The following is a 23,606-nucleotide window of genomic DNA, read 5'->3' as shown; positions in this document are numbered from 1 at the left end:
CATTTAAAATATTATTTTCTTGGTTTTTATTTTTTATAGCAAGATTGGAAGACTTCTTTATATAGGACTTGTTTGATCCTGCAAGTGTAAGCAGTGCATATTTATCTCAGCACCACAGATTAAAGCATTCACACTGTGCATTGTGGAGTAAATCCAAATCCAGCTGGTTTAAGTGGTTTATAGCTACACTTCAGGGTTTGTGTTCTGTTATGTGTAGATTAATTACCGTTTGGATGTAAATGCCTTCAAAGTAAATTATATTTCATGATGATCAAGTTGGTCATTTTTCGGAATTGCACACACTCCTGATAACCATTTTAAAATTTAGTTAAAGTCATTTCTGGATTGCTGCATTGAGTATTGCTTTTATTTTCTTTAAAGAACCACAGCTCTGTTATGCTACAAAAGCGCTGCCAGTGTTAAAAAAAAAAGAGCAAAACACAATGCTATTTCAGTCACGCTTCTGCTTCGATTGTGCTCTGCTTCCATATGCAGTGTGAAACAGGCCTACTTTCTTAATGTGTTTCATATACAGCATTTAGTTTTGATCTCCTTGGATCAATTGTTTTATCTCTTTAAAAGGGAGTAACTACAAAATACAGCTTGTGTCTAATACCCACAGATGATCTGCATTCATTAACATCCACTGAGTCAGAGATTCTCCCAGCAATTACCAGCTTCTGTAGAAGTTAATGCCTCTGAATGTCATTTGATAGCATCATTGAGCCTGTTGTTTTCCATTAATCTAAGCCAATTTAGTAGATTATTAATGTTTATAGGAAATTTCTGATTTTTCCTTTCTGAATATGCCTTTCTCGTTATAAAATCTGTAAAAAAATGATTTAGGGACACCAAAATAATAGCTGAATGTACTGTAATAGCATTTACACTAGCTAGAAGCATGTTTGGTAGTCACTAACAAAACTGTAGTGAACAGACACACACTACTAACAAATATACTCAAAACCAAGTTAGCTGGCCATACAGATTTTTTTGAACATCATCCCTGCTGGAAAAAAATGATTTAAGATTGTACATTTTTTTTGTAGAACATGGTAGCTGGTATAAACGGTTCATAAGCTGGTAAACCATCTTGGATCAGAAATCCATCTACTACCAGCTTCAGATGGTCAGGTTGGTTTTTGGAACATTGTGGTTGGTCGTCCAACCAATGATGAGCTTGGAACCGCTAACGTTCAGCTTAGACCCGCTAGAAACCACTTACCATGTTCCGAAACATTTAGCTGCCAGCTTAAAGGGATTGTTCACCCCAATAAATGTTTTGCTGGTAATTTACTCAAGCTCAGGCCATCCAAGATGTAGTTGACTCTTTTCTTCAGTAGAACAGTAAAGAAGATTTTTAGCTGAAACCGTGGTCCTCGGTGATTCATATAATGGAAGTCAATGGGTGCCGTTACTTTGAGATTCAAAAAAACATATGCAGGCAAAGCTAAATTAATATCCGCATTGAGGTCTTAAGAAGCAATACGATCTGTCTATGCAAGAAACTGAACATTATTTACAACATTTTTACCTCTATCAGCCTTGGCAAACGGTCCTGAGCGCTATAGCTTCCTGTCGCATAATGACATATGCACGGGAGTGACCTCACACGTGAGCTGATGCCTCAGTGTATCGTCAGGAGCCACTGGTATTAATTTTGCTTTGTCTGCATATGTTTTTTTGAATCTCAAAGTGACGGCACCCATCGACTTCCATTATATGAATCACAAAGGACCACGGTTTCAGCTAAAAATCTTCTTTACTGTTCTACTAAAGAAAAAAATTCACCTACATCTTGGATGGCCTGAGGGTAAGTAAATTAACAGCAAATTTTCATTTTTGGGTGAACTATCCCTTTAAGTTGGATTTTCAAGCAGGGATAGGCATGTTTGAACGATTGGCTTTGAGACACAGCAAAAATGTGCTGCTATTTGATATTACCATGAGCAGAGGATGAAATCAACAGTTTTTGGCCGTTTCAGCCATAACATTTCATAACCCTTCCATTCAAAACCAGCACACTATGTATGTGTAGAGTAGTGGCGGGCTGTAGTGAGTGTCATGTCCGCTGTGTCCTCTAGATGGTGCCCTCCCCAGTAGCAGTGGCAGCAGGTCTCTCCTACACGCCCTGTCTCTGTCTAAATCTCTGTCTCTGCTCAACCCTGTTAGTAAGTACAGCCTCGCCTGCTCGCCTTCCAGTTACGCCTGCTCGCCACACGCCACTACTAACATAGCACAACACTTCTGCTGCTGAAAGCGCTCTGTGTCTTTGTGTGGGAGAAAGTGAACAACTGAAAAAAAAGTGTGTATGTGTCTTTCAATTTTTTTTCAGTTTTCATTTTAGTTTTAGTAATTTTATTTGTTTTTTTGTATTAGTATTAGTTTAAAAATATATATTTCTATTTAACTTTCATTTTTTGTTTTAGGAAAATTAGTGCCTCATTTTATACTCAAACAAAAACGTATTTTAGTTAAAAAAATTTTTTTTATCTAATATTTACATTTTATTTTATTTCAGCTTTATTTCAGATACTGAAAATTATAGTTAATAGTTTTAGTTAACAATAATAACACTGTATGCGTGAGCTTTCCACGGCTTTATTGGCTTTGCTCGCTGGTTGTGGGAGCCTAATGGCAGTGCATCTGTCTGCCTTCACCCTCAAGGGGTTTCATCATTATTTGATAGGATGTTGCTGGAAAGGAAGGATGATGTCATCAATCTTCAGTTCAGATGAATGTGTTTATAGAATCAGAGGAGAGGAGGAGAGTTCTTAAAGATAGAACCAGTATATTTACATCCATATTTTCTTTTCCACAGAACATCGTGCCTGCAGCACATCAGATCAGCCTCAAGAGAAAAGGTAACGCAGACCACCTCTAACCACCTGTCATCTGCCCTGATTCCTCTATTAGGTATTAATCACTAATTAGAGAATAAAACGGTTGAGCAGAGCTCTCCAGTGTCCCTGACTACAAGGTTGCCAGGAGACAGAGTGCTTCCTGTTGATTTGAAGGTTGTTGCGCCTGTTTCAGGTGTAAACCTTTTAGAGTTGTTTTTTATTTAAATAAGTACAAAAAGATGTATGTAGTTGGTGAGTGAGGTACACTTTCTGCATTAAGAGCCCCTTGTCTGTGGTGTTGGATCTTATATACAATGATCATCCATATCTGTTAGCTTATTTCCATGTGGCATTTTAAATTCCCTATGTCTTTCTCACTATTCTTTTTTTACAGCAAAGCACAATAGTGCCCTCCAGGGGCAGGATGTGTCTGTGCATACATTAAAATGGAAATGCATGTATCTGCTGTGTATAAAGACTCAGAGTGCTGTACTGTACCTCTATAGGGAGTTAATGTTTCGTAGGCGCGCTCAGTCAGCTGATGATGAGACCAGTGCAGAGTTGGCCGACTCCCTCCAACACCTCACGCTCTCCGAATTCCTCAAAGAGTATGTCAATACAGAGACCTCTAGCTACTAAACACCAAGTGCACTCTTGGCATGATCCTTTTAATAACCTAACCAGAATGCACAATCACCTACTGGCATGAAATCACGTCTAATGCTTCTTAACGTTTGTGAGATGACTCCAAATGATGCTGTCACTTCACTGTGTCGACACTGCAATATGTAATAACACTCCTTGTTTGTGAACCTAACTGTTGTCCTCGTCTCACAACTCACCTCCCACCGAGCAAAAGATTTCTAATCAGGAATGTGTGAAATGCATAGAATGTCCGCACTGCTCAGGTGGTATGTCTTCTTTTTGGCACAGAGGGTGATGACTAATTATTAATTTTCCTGTAGCCTGGAAAATAATGAATGACTGAATGAGCCTGAAAGAAATGCGTTAATGAAACTACAGCTACATCATGGTCTGAAAAGTAAAATCTGTGTTGACATTAAAACGCCCCACTGTACAGGCATGTGTCTGTGATTTTAATGCGCTCCATGTGAATAATGTGTGTTCCAGGATTGAGGAGGAGGAATGGGACAAATATATCATCCCTTCCAAATCAGAGTCAGAAAAATACAAAGTCAGCCGCACTTTCAGCTTCATAAAGAGCCGAATGTATAGTACCCGCAACAAGAGCAAGGTAAACATACATGCATGTACCTTCGATTCAAAAGTATGTTGTCAGTAAGATTTGAATAAGAAATTAATACGTTTAATCAGCAAGGATGCATTAAAGTGATCAAAAGTGACAGGAAAGATATAAAAAATAAAATAAATGCTCTTATTTTGAACTTTCGATTTATCAAAGATATTTAAAAAAAACAAGCATTATAGTTTCCACAAAAATATTAAGCAACACAACTGTTTTCTACATTGATAAGAAATATTTCTTAAAATATTAAAATAGAACAGTTATTTTAAATTCTAATAATATTTCACAATATTACTGTTTTACTGTATTTAAAAAAAACAAGAACAGTAAGTTTTTAATATCTTGCATATTTTCATTGTATATATTTACATATTACAATATGTACAATTTATAATATATAACAATTTATGTGTAAGCATTAGTCATCTAAAAACATATCTTGACCTATAATGGTAAAGGTCACAGAGAAATATACATATTAATCATCAATCAATATTTAAAGGTCACAGAGAAATATAAATATTAATCATCAATCAATATTATGATACTTTTTTTTAAACCATTACCATCTATGTTCAAATCTTGAACTTTTTTCAACAATATTACTTCATACAATGTCGTTTTTGTTTGTAAACTGAACTATTTCAGCCTGGTTTTTGCACACAATGTTCCTTTACTAGACATTAAGGAAGGATGAAAAGAGAAGGGGGTAAAGACTGATTGTTAAGCCCAAAAACAACCATAGGAGTCCCTTTTAATCATTAAACTTTCGTTTGGCTGTAACTGTTTTACCAGCGGCAAACTCTCCCATGGCCTTTTTTGCCACACAAGCATGTCACACTTAAACTAACTTCACAAGCAGAAATAGTGTAGAGATGAGTTTAATGTGCAGTGATGGCTTTCCCTTGGTTTTTTAAGGGGAAAGGAAAAGAGAGAGAAACCAAAGACAAACAGGTCAATGGACACCAGTTCACAGCAGGATCTGTCCTGGGGTCGACACTTTGTGAGATCTGCAGCAAGCCAGCTTCTGGGAAAGAGGTCTTCCACTGCGCATGTGAGTTCATTTAAGTAGAAACTAATATTTTAAATAATCAAACTGCCATTTTTATTCATCTTAAAATATGTTGTATTGGGTTTCTGGCAACATGGAGGTTTGTATTGAATCATTCTATCTGTTTTTGTGTTTTGGAAAATTTCTTGGAAATCTGCCAGTTGATTCAGTAGATGTTTTTTTTAAAAATATTGTTTGTTAATTTGCTCTTTCATCCTAGACTGTGCAGTGAGTGTCCATAAGGGCTGTAAGGACTCATCGACGCCATGCCTGAAGGTGGACTGTGCTTTTTTTCTCTTGAACTACATGCAAGTCTGATAGATTGCCTAAGTTTAATATTTAAACCATGTTGGTCAAACACAAAGTGCAGAGAATCTGTAATGAGCCCCATTATTACAATACAGAATACTGGCTATCAGTGTAACATAAGAGGAAATGTGAAGTTTAAAAAAAAGTATATTATTAATTAATAAACGTGTATTAACTCTCGTTTACAGAAGCCTCAAGACAAATATTCTGTGATGACAGTAAAAAGCAGGACAGCCTCCCTCCCTCAAAGTGAGTTTTACCAGCTTTATAAAGCGAAAGCTTATAATATCACCCCCACTACCAACTTATTTAACGCCAAAGTTGTTTTTCATGCATTTACACTTCTGTCTTGGTTTTGCTCTCACCTTTTCTTTCTGTCACATTTAGATTTTATAGTGCGTGAAAGTTCCTCGTCCTCTCAGATACCCACCTCTGCCTCTCTTCCTGTGATGACATCACGAGACTCTACTCCTCTTCCTTGCCCTCTGTCCAGAAGTGTGCCTGCAGTCACAGAAAGGTCCCACACTCTTACTGTGTAGTAATATTCAACCAAAAACTAGCTAGATAAATGAATCGTGAAGGAAATTACCCATATGCTGTGATGTGTTCAGTCTTAAATATTACAATTTTAAAATATTATTAAAAAAGTTTTGTCCAAATATACCTGCAACATTCTAATTTCAGACATAATATTGAAGTGAATCGACTAATTTTACTTTTATCATTCCATTTCCTTAAATATTCAATGTCTGTATGAGCCAAGACATCATAAGTGCCCAAAGTTTGTATTTGTTGAAATAAGTGAGAGTGTTTAAGGCTCCTTATAGTAATTTATGAAATTTTCTATCAGGCTTAGTGAGAGCCCAGAAGCAGATAGTGACTCCTCCCCGTGGCGGAACTACATCCAATCAGAGGAGCTCCTCCAAACAATGGAGTCCTCAACATCCACTGATTCGTCTCTCATTGAAGGTAAAACAGCTGGACATTTGATGAAGTAACTGGTGAAATATGTTACTACTCCAAGCTCAACAGAGTGTTAAGAGACCCTCAAAAACCTCCTATTGACCCCTTCATTTTTCTTTTTTTATTCACTCTACCGATCAGAAGTTTGGAATAATTCGTTTTTTTTATTTATTTTTTTGAAAGTAGAATCTTTTGCACACTAAGGCTGCATTTATTTGATAAAAAAATACAGTAAAACAGTAATATTGTGAAATATTATTACAATTTAAAAGAACTGTTTTTAATAATTTTTAAAATGTAATGTATTACTGTAATGGCAAAGCTGAATTTTCAGCAGCCATTGATATTCCGTATTGAAAAATCCAATAAAGAAATTAATTCCTCAGACACTGTAGATGCCCCCCTACAGAATGAGCTGGTGATGAATGCTATGGATTTAGAGGCGGAGTCATGGAGCCTAGCGGTGGAACCCCAGTTCTGTAAGATGCAGGAAAAACGCATCGTCAAGAGACAGGATGTCATTTACGGTCAGCTGAAACAGTCATTTTGTGCAGGTGTGTTCTGTTCATAGCTGCTCATCATTTGTAAGTGTTTTTGTGCTCTTGGTCTTACTCAGAGTTCATGCAAACCGAGCTCCATCACGTCCAGACGCTCATGGTAATGGCGGAGGTCTTCAGGAGGGGAATGCGGGAGGAAGTCGGGCTGGATACGGACACCATTGGTCGGATTTTCCCTTGCTTAGATGAACTGCTTCTCCTCCACCGTGACTTTCTGTCAGCGATGAGGGAACTACGGCAAAGCTGTGTCCAGCCAAACAGCAACAAGAACTACCTCATCCACCATGTGGGTGACATTTTTCTGCAACAGGTATATAAATTGTCTTCAATGTTTTTGTGTGAGTACACAATTCAAGTTGAAAGTTTTATCGGTAACACTCTACAATTAGGTCCCATTAGGTAATGTTAGTTAACGCATTAAATAGCATTTACTAACAATGAGCCAATACATTTTTTACTGTATTTATTCATTTTTATTAACATTAGTCAATAAAAATATAATTGTTCATCGTTAGTTCACGTTAGCTCTGGACTCCATTAAAGGGGCATTATGCAGGAATCCCGTTTTTGTCAAACAGCGACCCCTAGAGTTACTGTGGAGTACTTGAATTTAACGTTACTGTCGTAAATACCACTCACTCAGAGCGTGACATGGCCTATTACATAGTAAACAATAGTACATTGTGTTTAATTTGTCGTTTAATGAGATATAATATACACTCACCGGCCACTTTATTAGGTACACCTGTCCAACTGCTCGTTAACACTTAATTTCTAAGCAGCCAATCACATGGCGGCAACTCAGTGCATTTAGGCATGTAGACATGGTCAAGACAATCTCCTGCAGTTCAAACCGAGCATCAGTATGGGGAAGAAAGTTGATTTGAGTGACTTTGAACGTGGCATGATTGTTGGTGCCAGAAGGGCTGGTCTGAGTATTTCAGAAACTGCTAATCTACTGGGATTTTCACGCACAACCATCTCTAGGGTTTACAGAGAATGGTCCGAAAAAGAAAAAACATCCAGTGAGCGGCAGTTCTGTGGGCGGAAATGCCTTGTTGATGCCAGAGGTCAGAGGAGAATGGCCAGACTGGTTCGAGCTGATAGAAGGGCAACAGTGACTGAAATAACCACTCGTTACAACCGAGGTATGCAGCAAAGCATTTGTGAAGCCACAACACGCACAACCTTGAGGCGGATGGGCTACAACAGCAGAAGACTCCACCGGGTACCACTCATCTCCACTACAAATAGGAAAAAGAGGCTACAATTTGCAAGAGCTCACCAAAATTGAACAGTTGAAGACTGGAAAAATGTTGCCTGGTCTGATGAGTCTCGATTTCTGTTGTGACATTCAGATGTTAGAGTCAGAATTTGGCGTAAACAGAATGAGAACATGGAACCATCATGCCTTGTTACCACTGTGCAGGCTGGTGGTGGTGGTGGTGTAATGGTGTGGGGGATGTTTTCCTGGCACACTTTAGGCCCCTTAGTGCCAATTGGGCATCGTTTAAATGCCACGGCCTACCTGAGCATTGTTTCTGACCATGTCCATCCCTTTATGGCCACCATCCTCTGATGGCTACTTCCACCATGTCACAAAGCTCTAATCATTTCAAATTGGTTTCTTGAACATGACAATGAGTTCACTGTACTAAAATGGCCTCCACAGTCACCAGATCTCAACCCAATAGAGCATCTTTGGGATGTGGTGGAACGGGAGATTCGCATCATGGATGTGCAGCCGACAAATCTGCGGCAACTGTGTGATGCCATCATGTCAATATGGACCAAACTCCCTGAGGAATGCTTCCAGCACCTTGTTGAATCTATGCCACGAAGAATTGAGGCAGTTCTGAAGGCAAAAGGGGGTCCAACCCGTTACTAGCATGGGGTACCTAATAAAGTGGCCGGTGAGTGTATGTTGTTAGTGGTGAGAATTTTCACGTGATTAAATACATAGATCCGACAATTATCCCCATGAACTTTAATGGTCCAGAGGCAGAACTTTTTCCAAGTGTGTCAGAGGTTCTGGGTTCTAATCGGTACTAGTAGTATAGTTTATTTTCCTCATCAAAACCGATTGTTTATTAGTGGTTGTATTTCAAGCAGGGACATGTTTTTTGTGCATTAGGTTTTGTGATTTCACCATAACAAAATATAACCCGCAACGGATTCAGGCGCGCGTCACAACAGAACACTGTAACTTATCTGCACCACTGATCGCAGAGGCAACGAGCACTTTGGTCACTTGATTTCAAAAATAACACATTTCAGATCGACTCTTATTTAACAAACGAACGAAATGAATGCTCTACTAGAGTTACCTGGAGATGTTTTATTTGTTTGTAATGGTACATCCGTGCCGCGAGAGGTTTCAATGGGGACATAACACACCCGCAAATTATGCCTATGCTCGTGTCCGACTCCTCGCTCGGTCAGTCTGCCGTTTCCTCTTTCTCTGTTCCTCCGACAATGCTTTCCTAGCTTTCTGCATCTTATATGCCGGCTCAGCCATGACGATAGTGTGACAAACTGCATCCCTCTATACCTTGTTACTGTGTGTATGTGTGCAGTTGCCGTAAAGGAATATGTTACATCACGAGAGCTGATATCACGCGATACTTCCTGACACTGAGCACGGCGGCCCGCCGCACCGAAGTTGCAAGTGAGATTTTTCCGCTCACAGGCACCAGGGGGGGGTCGAGACGCCCACTATTCAACCCGAAAGAAGTTATATAACCATTTCAATAACTCTGAAGCTGTTCAGTTAAACTAAAAAAGCTGCATAGTGTCCCTTTAAATGAAATGAACAGATACAACTTTTGAATTGAATAATGTATTAATAAATGTTAAAATTAATATTATTTAAGACTAATAAATGCTTTAGATTTTTTTTATTTTTTATTGATAGTTAATGATAACCAATGTAGTTAACAAATTGAGCCTCATTGAAAAGTATACCATTTAATCAGATATTATGGCTGAACCGTGACCAAGCGGTTTGCCTATTATGGGCGGAGTTAAGCCTCCTTGGCACGTTCATGAGAGAAGCAGCAATGAACACATCCTTCTTTTGAGTCAAATATTTTCAGTTGAGATTGTACTACAAGCACACTCCAGACCTGTTTTGTGACCTATGACATAACTTGCTGCTTAACTACCAGAATACAAAACATTGTTGGAGAAACTAACTAGCTAGTCACGACTGTTTCCCGAAACCACCTGTATCATAATTAATCATTTGATGTATCATTGACATAATCCTTATACTCTATTGATAAGTGAAAAAGCTGTAGAGACGATAAAGACAAATAAATGAACGCGTCATTAGAGTTATGCAGCTAAACATGGTAACCCCTTTAAAAGTGCACAATTATATGGAGTAAAAGAGTGTGCCGTTATCTTAGATGTTGATTTCAGATGCTTTCTGAAAGCACACTACAGACTGCTAACAGCAAACTACCAGTATTTGAATGTTGACTGTTGAGCTGCAGCTCATTGGCTGCTGATCCAACAGCAACCAATCAGCTGCGCTACGTAGATGTAGATGACGATGCGAATGCTACCAAATGAGTTAAGGACCCTATCACCCTACACCATCTAGAGTTTCATGCCAGAACTTGGTATTTATATTGAATGACAGATATGGATTGCACATATACATATATATATATATATATATATATATATAATATATATATATAAAATTGTATTCAATACATAAGAAGTACTACATCATGGGAAACATCATAGGTGTAAGGTGTGTGTTTGTTTTCATCATAGTTCTCCCAGGAGAATGCAGAGAAGATGAAGCAGGTGTATGGTGAGTTTTGCAGTCATCACACAGAAGCGGTCAGCTACTTCAAAGAGCTTCAGCAGCAGAACAAGAGATTTCAGCTCTTCATCAAAGTGAGATTCAAATCACACAATGACTAAATCAGTCGCATATTGATGTATTATGGATGCTTTCAGCTGCACTGAATTTAAGTTAATCACTCAGTTAACACACACTTAATCTTTTTGGTTCCACAGCAACAGAGTAGCAACTCATTGGTAAAGAGGCGAGAAATCCCAGAATGCATTTTGTTAGTGACGCAGCGAATAACGAAATACCCTGTCCTCCTGGAGAGAATACTGCAGTACACAGAGGGTATTATTCCTCACACACACACACACACACACACACACACACACACACACACACACACACACACACACACACACACAAAATCACAACCAAACAAAATCACAACCAAACAAAATCACAACCAAACATTTGTTTAGACTCAGTTTCTTTTGTTCTTTGTTTCAGAGCACACAGAAGAGCATGCTGACCTGTCTCGTGCGCTAGTCCTGATCCGAGAGCTGATCTCTGCTGTGGACCAGCACGTGAGTCAGTTCGAGCAGAACCAGAAGCTGAGTGAGGTCCTGGGCCGCATGGAGAACAAGTGTACTACCAAACTGAAGAGTGGTTACACCTTCCGCAAGCAGGACATCACCAGTGGCAGGGCTCTGCGGCACCAGGGCCCGCTGCTCTGGAAGACGGCCACAGGAAGACTGAAAGGTGATTGTCAAATGAAACGGTCACAACACATCATGCAGTAGTCAATATGAAAGACATATGAACAGCCATTTGTACTTAATTCTGGCTAAGTAGATGAAATATCTGATTACATTATTTGATCATCAACAGATGTTTTGGCGTTTTTGCTGTCTGATTCATTGGTGTTCCTTCAAGAGAAAGATCAGAAATACATCTTTGCCGCTGTGGTTGGTTTCTGAGATTACTATGTGTTTTCATCTCTATAAAGCAAACACTACTGTTCAGGAGTTTGGGTTTGGTAAAAACATTTTTTTCATGTTTTTGAAATGCGTAGTATTGCAAAGTATTAATGAAATTTAAAATAACTGTTTTCTATTTTAATTAATTTTAAATTGTTATTTCTGAATTTTCAGCTGCCTTTACTCCAGTCTTTAATGTCACATGATCCTTCAGAAATAATTCTAATATGCTGATTTGGTGTCTAAATTGTTGCAAACATTTGTGCTGATTTCACAAAAATTTCACAATTTTTTTGTGAAAACCATGGTACGTTTTCTTTTTTTAGGATTATTTGATAAATAGAAAGTTCTAAAGACCCATTTATTTGAAATAGAAATATTTTGTAACATTGTACATGTTTTTCTTTACTCTTACTTTTGATCTATTTAATGCATCTTTGTTGAATAAAAGTATTAATTTCTTTAAAAAAAAAGATCTTAATGACCCCAAACTTTTGAGCAGTAGTGTAACTATTTGTATTTAGGGAATATATTTGATCATATTCTATATCACACTTCTATTAAGTGTGCATTGAATGCCAGTTTGTTTTTGTGTAAATCTGATGATGTATCTTTAATCTTTGATGTAACTGTGTAAAGTTAGATATGTTTTCTTTGCACTGTTTCTCAGGACCAGAAGCCTCCAGTGATCTCTCTGCAGAAGCTGATCGTGCGGGAGGTGGCCAATGAGGAGAGAGGCATGTTTCTGATCAGCGCATCTTCAGCTGGGCCTGAGATGTATGAAGTGCACGCTACTTCTAAAGATGAACGCAATGCCTGGATGAGACTCATCAGAGAGGCTGTGGAGAGGTGTGTAGTGATGAGGAGTGCTGTTCCCATCACCATAACACCATAAGATGAAACATGTCATACTTGTGTATATTGATTCTTCTCTACAAGGACAGCTGAGAGGAAAAAAAATCTCTCTTCAACTTTTTTTGTAGTGTGGGATTTTACTCATTTTAAATTGTATTTGTTTTGCTAAGTTGCCCTGAAGAGGAGGATGAGACTACGAGTGAATCAGAAGAGGAAAAGAGAGTTACCGAAGCAAAGGTCCAAAAGATTCACAGGCTTCAAGGTGATACAAGCAACCAGCTATGCTGATGAATCCAAAGAGGGTTTATAATAGCTGAAATGTTTAATTTATAATACCTAGATATATCTATCCATTAGCATTGCCATTCATCTTAATTTATCTTACATTATCATGGAATTGCAGGAAACTTACGTTCTGACAAATGCTTATGGCACTTTAAGAATGCACATAATCCTAAACCCTTACTGACCTAAGCAATTGCAATAGCGATTGCTTGTTGACTTTTAAAACGAGTTTTAAGACATATCTTTTTATACAGGCTTTTTTATAATATGTTTTATTGATTCTTAACTGCACTTTATCTGTATATGCGGAGTGTTCGTTGTGTGTTTTGTCTTGTGTAGTGATCTGTATTTTGCTTGTGAGGTGACCTTGGGTGTTCTGAAAGGCGCCATTAAATAAAGTGCATTATTATAAGTTTATTTCATGCTTTGAGAGCTCTCCAAAAATAATCTGTTACTGGTAAAACATCTAATAATAAAATGAAATACATCTGATTTTTGCATGCTGCTTGCAAAGAAACACTTATTTCACCAGAATACAGTTTCTTTCGAATAGCAGTCAATGAGTGGTGTAGTGTCATTTGCCTCAGCTAAAGAACTTTTTTTTTTAACATGACCACCGAACATTTTCTTTCACAGAGTCTCTGTGCGGCCACGATCATCTCATCTGTGCCAATCTGGAGGAGAAGCTCCACATCTACGCCGAGCTGTCAGTCATGGCAGGACAACGCGAGCCAGGTCCAGACCCAAGGCTGCTGGTACGGCCCAGCATGGAAGACATCCCCCAGGCTGGAGTACTGCTCGGCGCTGCTCTTAAAGAGGGTGGGAGTCTGCTGAGAGACACACATCAATACATACAATACCATTCAAACGTTGTGAAGTCAAAACAGTTAAATTTAGTGTTTGTGCACATGCACATTCTCACACCCTTAGATTTATAGACACAATATGCTTCGCTTTTTCAATACTTTTTAACAATACTACAAGTTTTTTTTTCATGTTATTGAACCACAATACACACAACTGCATGCATAGTAATCTTGCCAGCAGTTATTAATATCGCGCTGTCGCACTCTCTGTTTATTAGCGGAGAACCTGAGAGCAGCTCTCTCCTCTCACTATGCTTCTGCTGCCATCCTGTCTGGTCCAGAAGAACAGACTCAATCTGAGCCCTGCGCTCCCTCCTCGCCTCTGCCTCCTGAGAACCAGAGCCCACTGAAGGACACCCACCACAGTGAAGAGGAGTGGAGAGGAGAGGAAGGCTTAAAAATACAGGCCTTTAATCACAGCGCGGATGCTGATCACAACGTACACCTAAAGGTAAATGTGAACTGGATCCTGCTCGTAAACAGCACTTAAACACATTTAAATGGCCATTATTTGCACAAGGGATTACTACTAGAAAATGAATTGTGGTAGTATTATGTCACAGCATGATTGATTACTAATAGAAATATACTAATATGGCTAAGGAATTTAATATTTTCCAGTATTCATGATTTAAATTGTGCAGCATAAGAGGTACAGTCACCCTGCATAAATAATTCACATTCTTCTTCCACTATCACATCTCAATCTTTATGTTACTAAGTATTAATGAGCTTGGAATAAGAGGAGTCCATTTTACTGCCTCCAGGGTCCCGTTTCATTAAAAATAAAAGCGAAGAATTAGGCTTTCATTTTCTTGGATCTATTTTCTGCTGTCGTTGCTGTCTTACGGTGCGCTGCACAGTATGTCATGCTGATAAGGTTTTTTTGTGCTGCTGACATGGGCACAAGCTCATGAAAGGAGATATTTAAACATTTAAAAGGTATTTACCTTTTATTGTTAAAAAAGCAAGGGATTCTTGTTTCACTGGATTTTCAATCTTTTTTTTATCATTTATTTTGGACATTCAGGCCTGGTTTTTATAGACAGGGCTTAGATTAGGCCTTAGTTCAATAAGGACATGTAAGTATCTTTTATAAATGTGCCTTTAAAAATTACTGGTGTGCATCTTGAGACAAAATAATGGAAGTGACATTTTAAGTTGCTTTCAGTAAAAAAAAAAGCAACAACTCAAACATGTATTTTAGTCTGGGACTAGGCTTAAGCCTTGTCTGTGAAACTGGGTTGATTTGGGTTTTAAGATTTAGATTGGCATTCATATTTACTTATATTTGTATTCAGTTCAGTTATCATAGATTTTGGCCAAATCTGTCCTGTTGCACATAAGCAATTCCTAGAAAAGCAGCAAACAAAAACATAGTTTTGTGTCCACCAGGTGGTGCTATAAACTTGATATTGACATAGACAGGGCATAAATCTTGCCTTAAGAGGGCAGACTTGTTTGTGTTGATTTCAACACAAAAGAGTGTGCTTATTGCAACTCTATCTTCCCATTTATATTTCCACATTACAGTCCACTAACATCCAGATGTGCAGATTGTGCAAAGTGCACACATAATATTAATTCTCACTCGCAAAAAAAAAGAAGAAAAGATTTTAGCCCAATGTTTAATGAATCTAGGAAACTAACATCTAGGCATAACAACCGTTTTAACTCTTAAGGAATCATCCTCTCACTTTTTGGGTGGTAATCAGTACCGATGCCATAATGTTTCCCCCCACATTACTCATACATCCTTGAGTGAACGCTTTGCCTCGCTCATTTATAAACCTACTTGGCTGGGAGGCTGTTTTCTTTAACTCAGGTCATCGCCGTGTGTTTCCTGTGCCGTCTGTTGACTTTGTAGATAAAGAACCAAATGGTGTTTGAGTCAACAGATGCTGAAGTTTTTTTAATCATCCTTAGAAACCCGCTGAAGTAAATCACAACGTTCGTAAAAATGTGCTACAGGAAGCAGATGTCTGCCAAAAAAAATATAAATGAAATGTATTGCACTGTTGTTTGCAATAGAATGGAACATATTGCTATACTGCACACATCTATGCTGTTATCTTTCCAGGATGAAATGAAATTAGTTGGAGTAGTAGACTCCATGTGTCAGATTAAAAAAAGTCTTAGTTTTGGTTTAGAGTTCTTCACTTTTTCTTGCTCATTGTTTGTTGTCTTAATGCAGGTGAGTCAGAGTGTGCAGAGCTTGACTCAGCTGCTGTACAGTCTACAGGTGAGCTCATGTCACACAACCACATACCAACTGAAAGAATAATTATAGTGGACAGGCCTTACGTCAGACACACATAAACACGCGACATGACTCAGTTGTAATAGCTCTGTCTAAGCCTTAAGTTTCATCGCCTGAACATGTTTGACCAACTATGTGGTTTTATCTCTTATATAACTCGCTGTGGTTTGGATGTATAATAGGATGTGTTGTAATGCAGGTGATGCTGGATGTAGACATAAGTGACCCACCTGCGAAAGGCTCTTAAAAGAGATTGGCCTTCTTTTTACAAAACATTGACAATGATATCTAAAATAGCTAGGAAATGGCGAAGGCATAGATTTGGATGCATTTTTATTGTTTGTGAGTAGGAAGACCTAATAGAGCTGCTCAGTCATGTCATTTTGTAGGTTAACCTGGAAGGCTAATTCACAATGGGTTCCCTCTGGAATACCGAATGGGTTTTTAGAATAACTGTGTTTGATTCATGAGTGAAATAAAACTTTGACATTTTAGTTCTACAGCATAATGTACACACATAGTCAGACCTCAAATGTGAATTTGTGTGCTTTAAAAACAGTTGATGTGCAAATTGCTACACAAGGACTGCAGCTACTACTTTTCAAATGTTAGGGGTCAGTGTTTTTTTTTATTAATACTTTTATTCAGCAAATGTGACAGTAAAGACATTATAATGTTCCAAAAATATATACAGCAAATGCTGTTCTTTTAAACTTTCTATTTATCAAAGAATCCTGAAAAAGATGTATTAATAATTCTACAAAAATATTAAGCAGCAATCAGCTTTGCCATCACAGGAATAGATTACATTTTAAAATTGGAAACAGTTAAATTTTAATAATCTTTCATAATATTACTGCTTTTACTGTCTTTTTGATTAAATAAATGCAGCCTTGCTGAGCATAAGATACTTTTGACCCAAATATTACAATATGTTTACATGATTGATAAATCAGCCAACCGTTCTTCTCTATAAAGGCCAAACGGTTAACTGTCAACACTTAAAACCACGAGAGAGAGAAAAAAGTTTAGCTTGATTGAAAATGTAACAGTTTTCAAAGTCAGTTTTCTCTGATCATGAATCTGAACCTGAGCATAGACTTACTATCATAACTCAAATGCATGTTGCTAAAAGTGTAATTTGTGTTGTAGAACAAAACGTGGAAGTAATTCTTCAATGTCTTCAAGTATTGTAAACCACAGACTTTATTTTACTCATAAATCGAAAACTGCTGTGCTAAAAACCCATTAGATATACCAGAGGGAACCAGTGTCTAAAAACGACAATTTTCCTCAGGTTAAAGACTAAAAACAGCTCTATTTAACAAGTCACTAGAGACAACATGAGAGAAGAGTTTAAAAACACATATCTCAAATGCAATTTGTGGATGGGGCTTGTGTAAGTTGATTTATATACAACACCACCATTCAAAAGTTTGGGCAATGTATAATTTTTTTTATGTTTTTAAAATAAGTGTCTAATGCTCACCAAGGCTGAACTTATTTGACCAAAAATACAGTAAAAACAGTAATATTGACATATTACTACAATTTTAAATAACTGTTTTCTATTTTAATATATTTTAAAGTGTAATTTATTCCTCTTGTGGCAACGTCTTCAATGTCACACGATCCTTCAGAAATCATTCTGATATACTGATGTGGTGATTTAAGAAACATTTCTTATTATTACCAATGTTGAAAATAGTTGTTCCGCTTAATATGTTTGGGAAACAGGGATAATTTTTATTCTATTAATAATTCTATTTGATAATATTATTTTCCTTAAAAACATCTTACGGAACCCAAACTTTTGAATGGTAGTGCACTTGTAGCTTAAAGAGCCAAAAAGACACACTTTACCTTTTGATGATACAGGTCAGATGAATTGAGGGTTGTTACCTACCTAGTGATGGTTTAGCCTGGACACTACACACTGGTGTTAGCTAATTCTAGAGAATAAGAGCCATTGTTAGCAGTGATAAAAGGTATCTCACCGTTGATCTCCTTTACATTAATACTCTCGCTTTTTGTGAATAGGCCGCAGTCACCATCCAAGACAGTTGCTATGAAGTCCAGAGGCTCCTCCTCCTCCTGTTATCAAACACCTCCTCTCACCCACACTCCCGCCCACTGCCCATCGCTCGCAGCAGCCAGGCCCTGCAGGAGCAGGAGCGCCAGCGGGAGGCGGAGCGGCGTCGGGAGGAGCTGGCGGACGTGGCCCGTCTACGGGGCACCCTGGTACGAGAGCGGCAGCAGTGGGACCGAGAGTGCCAGGTGCGGCAGATTCAGCAGTCGGAGCTGGAGACGTCATTGGAGCAGAGGGAGCTGTTGTGCCACCTAGAGGAGCGGAGGCTGCAGAGCGAACGACAGGAACTCCATGAGCAGCTGCAGGAGTACCAGCAAAGCCTGGAGAGGCTGCGAGAAGGTCAGAGGAGTGTAGAAAAGGACAAAGAGAAGCTGGACACTCAGCGGAGACTGCTGGAGAGTTTGAAGCATGGCTGCCAGCAGAACCTGCCCGCCATGGTCATACCACTAGATGGACAGCAGACACAGGTAGGATCAGTGAGTGGATGGGAATGTGTCGGACTCAGTGGTGGTTTGTGTGATGTGTAAATTAAAGTCACCATGAAATTCTTACCCTTTAAGAAAATTCTTAAATTGTTACCCACCCTGGCCAGTAACCGATTAATCAACCGATAGTTTGTAAAAATGGATACTGAATGAAAACAAAACATAAAATAGTGCTAAACTTTATTAAAAAAATTTAAAAACAGTACTGAACCACGAAAATGTACTGTACTTTTTAAATATAAACAATATATTAATTAAACCTGTTAGTTCATTGTGCGTTAACTTATGTTAAGAGTTACAGCTTTAACATGTTCATTTCAACATTTACTAATATATATTTACAATGAACAATACTAACCCTTAGTTAATGTTACAAATGGAATCTTATTGTAGTGTTACCATTTCATATAAATCCAGTCATGCTGAATGATGACCAGCTTTAAATATCTACACAAAGGCCAGAGCATTGAAATTAGACACATATGTATATTGTATGTTTAATCGTATACTTTATTTGCTTCTATTTTAGAACACTTTATTGTCTAATCAAAATAGCTAAATATGTGTTACAGTGGCGATAAAAAAAGAACTGAAAGCGAATGCTTTTCTGATTTTTATATGTTTCTGGCTGCATGAACATATCAGTTTGCTTTCTCATGTCTCTAAATTTACATATGCAACTTCCCTGCATATCGAATGCAAAAAAAGCAACCAGCTGGATATAAACTAATGCAAATAGATGGTAACAATCGTGACATTAAATATTTGGGTTGGGCTTGCATGCGGTTTTGTCACATTTTTTTAACTGCTTGAGGTACTAATGTTAGCATCCTCAGCCTTGACTGCAAACATGCTGCTGTTCTCCATTAATGCTGCATCTAGTCAACAAATTAATTACTTTATAGTGACATGAAAACACGCACAGTAGTGTACTCTATACATACCGTTTCATTGTCTGTTTTAAATCCGCATCTGAAGTGTCCCGCTCTGTGCAGCGCGCAGTCTCACGTGTCAAAACAAACACCACGAGGCGTCAGTGATGGTTTTTATTTCGCCTCTAGAGGCCGCTCAAATGACAATGATCCAATCAATTCCCATGTGACAAAATCGTCACAGTAGGGAAGACAGGATGATTGCAATTTCCATTTCATGCTGATTTTAATATTGCTCAAACCTGCTACTTGCTGATGAACATTTTTACGTCAGTAAATGAATCTGATGATTTGCGTTTACCCCTGTTTACCTGTAAAAATGCAAGGTGGAATGACAGAAACTTGAGATTTCCCATTAAATTGAACCTGACAGCTCTGAATATCAGTCAATTTTGTAGGCCACAGTGACTTCGGGGTTGGACAAGAACTTGGAAACAAAATACTATTATTCAGCCAGGACAAAAAAATAAAATAATCTGTGTTCAAAACTAAGTAAAAAATTTAACAAAAATGTATGATCATTTTTTGACATCTATAGGTTTGAGAAACTGCCTCTAATTATTGCACTTGATTATGATTGCAAATTTTAAATCATCTTTTGCCTTTTAGCCATGTTTTTGAAAGAAACTTGTTGTCATTCATATTCTGGTTGGTCAATTTGCACATCAGAGAAGACTTGTACAAAAGCCAGAGAAATCTGACAAAGTGCCAATGATTTGAATTTGCTTAGAATACCACATAGGAGAATCTACTTTAAAACACCTTTATACATTTGTGTTATGCACATTAATTGAAAGTAGTTTAATTTAGAATAATTTGTGAGGAGGCTGCAGCTCTCTTGCTTCCTGTGATGAACTGCCAACAGTGCCACTAAGGCAGCTTCGCTTTAGGGTCATTGTAGTTTCTGCCTGTTTGTTCATATGCGTCTATACTGTATATGCATGTTCTTCGTATCTGTTTGTGTGTGTTTGAAATATTCCTAAAAGCTGTAGTTGTGAGCTGTGGGAATGTCATAAAAGCCTTTGTGCACAGCGTGAGTCTGGAGACACAGCTGCCTTCTAAACGCTGGCATATTTCTTTGCTCCTCTGCTCTTTCCTCCTTTACTCTGTTGCCAAAACACCCAGGTAGTGATGTCAGAGGATAGCACTCCCAAATCCTCTCTCATCTGACTTTGAAGATGGAACAAAACTGTCAGTTATGAATTCAAGGCAGATAAACTATATTTTCTGTTTTTCTTGACCCCATTTGCTTTCTTTTTTGGTCATGTAATTCCCTTCTGTCTCGTTCTCTCCTTCTCTTTCTTTCTTTCTTTCTTTCTTTCTTTCTTTCTTTCTTTCTTTCTTTCTTTTTTTCTTTCTTTCTTTCTTTCTTTCTTTCTTTCTTTCTTTCTTTCTTTCTTTCTTTCTTTCTTTCTTTCTTTCTTTCTTTCTTTCTTTCTTTCTTTCTTTCTTTCTTTCTTTCTTTCTTTCTGTTCCTTACATTTTTCAGCTGTTTTTGCATTCTTCTTTCTCTCTCTGTACCATTGAAAAGTTTGGGGTCAGTAAGATTTTTTTTAACGGTTTTTGAAAGAAGTCTCGTATGCTGACCACAGCTATATTTATTTCATCAAAATACAGTAAAAACAGTAATATTGTGAAATAAAAGCTGCAGTCCGTAGCTTTTTTTGGGTTAAAAATTATCCAAAATACATATTTGAGAAAATACATAACCAGCCACTGTTCAAAACTATCTGCTTGCCTTAGCTCGATTTAAAGCGGTAAGTTTGTAATAATGTTTTTAATTCCAGTGGTACTGGTGGATTTCCGCGGGAGATTTGAGCTTGTCTTTGCGTCATTACGTCACACCTATACACATAAAGGAGTCTCGGCTAGTAGGCTATATTGTGTGTGAGGATGTTGGAGGTGGAGATTTATAGCCTTTTCTCACAGCACTTGATATAATTAAACTTATCAATTCGATGGCGGATCCAGAAAGGTTCAAACGACTTCGGAGTGGCTACAGAAAAAAAGAGACTGCAACCGGACCCATGCGAAAACAAGGATATATATCGGAAGATGTAGTCACGCAATGCTTGCTTACATTGTTAACATTAACAATTTGAGAACAAAGTATAATTTGCACGGCTTTGTGTGATAACTTATAAGCGATTGTTATATTTAATCAGCACGATTTACTGCAATGTCAGAACCAGAACAAAAGTGGATGTTTCTTACTAGTTCAGATGACATTTTCCGGTGAAAATTCTTGTGTTATTCTTACTTCCAAAAAGAATAATCTGTGATTCTGAATGACAGTATCCACACCGGCGCGGTGACTGACAGCCTCACACTCTCCTCAAACATTGTGTTAATCCGCGCTGTGCCGTGTCGAGGGTGTTGAACTACAACTCACGTAAAGTTGATAATTCCGCGAATGACTGCAATTGCAGATTTCGAACAGAGATGGCGACAAAGAGGAAACACGCCGGACTGCAGCTTTAAAATCATTGTTTTCTATTTCAGGGTATTTTAAAATGTAATTTATCCCTCTGATGGAAAAGCTGAATTTTCATCAGCTTTTACGCCAGTCTTCAGTGTCACATGATCAGAAATCCAGTCTTCAGAAATCATTCTTATATGGTGATTTGGTGCAAGAAACATTTCTCCTTATTATCAATGTTTAAAATACTGTGCTGCTTAATATTTTTGTGGAAACCATGATACAGTACACATTTTTTTCATGAATCTCTGACACGTTATGAACATTATAAATGTTTTTACTGTCACTTTTGATCAATTTAATGCATCCTTACTGAATAAAATATTGTACTGACCCCAAACTTTTGAACTGTAGTGTATGTGTATATGTTTCCTAAATTTTACAAAAAATAAAATTACCTATACCTACTAATTACTGTTTTATAAAGTGTTATATTTAAGGCGGGCGTACACTTTGCGCGTTCGGAGACTCGGGAGGTCCTGAGTCATTGCATGCGTTACGAGTCACCTGATCGCGTCAAAGCTGCTGGTACACGGCATGACTGTACTGCACAGCGAGCTGGTGGCAATAGCACGAGCTTCCTCGCTGAACACACATACTGGAGCTTTCAATGTTCCTGCTATAGCTTTGGATAGAAAAAAAAAAAAAGACGAGTGTGTAAATGATTTGGTGAAAAGCACAGAACAACATTCAGTAACCGTTCTTTCCATTCTTTTCAACAAAAACTACTAGAGTGTGTGTGTGTGTGTGTGTGTGTGTGTCAGTGTATGCACATGCTGTAGGGTTGCAGCCACTGGGCTATAAAAATATTCATAGATCTAGCCTATATGACATGGTTGTGCATGATTTGGCAATAGGCGACAGCCTATACACTGGTCAAAATCGGACAGACTCCCTGAACCTTTTTAAAACGTGTTTAAAAATTATCGGTAGGTCGGGAGGTGCTCATAGTGTGCCCGGCTCGGCTCGTAATTCCTCTCGCACAAAATGTGAGCCGCGACTATACGAGCATCAACAATTTCCACACGATTTCTTCCGAGAGAAAAAAATCGCCTGCGAGCTCGGACGACTGCAAAAATCGCACAATATTTGGCTTTCACACTGAAGGAGCATTTTTGTAGTTCGTGTAACTATTGGTGGAAGTACCTGCTTTTTGGCATGTTCGCACCGCAGGAACTGGGAACAATTTTAGTTTTAGGAATGCCTTTTGTGAGGACTAAATTAGCTCCTACTTCATAGGAGGGTCTAACCCAGCACAATAGGAACTACCAGTGAGGTAAGAGTATGTTGATTGGCCGAATGCATGCCATACGAAACAAGCCGTGTAAACACACAGTTTGCATGTACTTACTCCACGAACACGGAAAACAGTGATAGATGGACCAACGCCAAAATCCAGGCACTTAACCTTTACGCTACGGAGTTACTGACGTTGTTGAATGCTGCGCCTAAACGACGTCGCTGACGTATGACTTTTGCCACTTCGAGTTCCTACTGGCAGTGCAAATGGGAACATTTAGTTCTAGGGGGACCGCCCTGATGGCTAGTTCCTAGAACTGGTGCGAAAGCCCCTTATGTGT

General features: G+C 38.2%; 1 protein-coding gene across 4 annotated transcripts in view; it reads left to right on the top strand.

Moving 5' to 3' along the window:
* The window catches only part of arhgef28a (Rho guanine nucleotide exchange factor (GEF) 28a), an 80,825-nt gene that overhangs the window by 45,395 nt on the left and 11,824 nt on the right, over positions 1 to 23,606 (top strand). Inside the window, exons 14-34 of one of the 4 annotated variants that reach the window (XM_056241395.1) lie at positions 2,085 to 2,171; positions 2,822 to 2,864; positions 3,350 to 3,451; positions 3,975 to 4,098; positions 5,029 to 5,164; positions 5,382 to 5,437; positions 5,659 to 5,719; positions 5,858 to 5,987; positions 6,321 to 6,439; positions 6,820 to 6,960; positions 7,050 to 7,300; positions 10,777 to 10,902; positions 11,026 to 11,143; positions 11,306 to 11,557; positions 11,687 to 11,763; positions 12,446 to 12,624; positions 12,801 to 12,892; positions 13,552 to 13,734; positions 14,000 to 14,232; positions 15,976 to 16,023; positions 18,082 to 18,597. In XM_056241395.1, coding sequence (XP_056097370.1) covers positions 2,085 to 2,171; positions 2,822 to 2,864; positions 3,350 to 3,451; positions 3,975 to 4,098; positions 5,029 to 5,164; positions 5,382 to 5,437; positions 5,659 to 5,719; positions 5,858 to 5,987; positions 6,321 to 6,439; positions 6,820 to 6,960; positions 7,050 to 7,300; positions 10,777 to 10,902; positions 11,026 to 11,143; positions 11,306 to 11,557; positions 11,687 to 11,763; positions 12,446 to 12,624; positions 12,801 to 12,892; positions 13,552 to 13,734; positions 14,000 to 14,232; positions 15,976 to 16,023; positions 18,082 to 18,597 — 3,074 coding nt within the window. The remainder of the gene's footprint in view (positions 1 to 2,084; positions 2,172 to 2,821; positions 2,865 to 3,349; positions 3,452 to 3,974; positions 4,099 to 5,028; positions 5,165 to 5,381; positions 5,438 to 5,658; positions 5,720 to 5,857; positions 5,988 to 6,320; positions 6,440 to 6,819; positions 6,961 to 7,049; positions 7,301 to 10,776; positions 10,903 to 11,025; positions 11,144 to 11,305; positions 11,558 to 11,686; positions 11,764 to 12,445; positions 12,625 to 12,800; positions 12,893 to 13,551; positions 13,735 to 13,999; positions 14,233 to 15,975; positions 16,024 to 18,081; positions 18,598 to 23,606) is intronic. The other 3 variants (XM_056241391.1, XM_056241392.1, XM_056241394.1) reach the window with 3 other exon arrangements.

Source organism: Rhinichthys klamathensis, unplaced genomic scaffold (assembly GCF_029890125.1).
Source record: "Rhinichthys klamathensis goyatoka isolate OS25496 unplaced genomic scaffold, OSU_Roscu_1.1 h1tg000639l_1, whole genome shotgun sequence".
NCBI classification, from domain to species: Eukaryota; Metazoa; Chordata; class Actinopteri; order Cypriniformes; family Leuciscidae; genus Rhinichthys; species Rhinichthys klamathensis.
The sequence above is the reverse complement of the archived record's forward strand: the minus strand, read 5'-3'. Positions and strand labels throughout refer to the sequence as shown.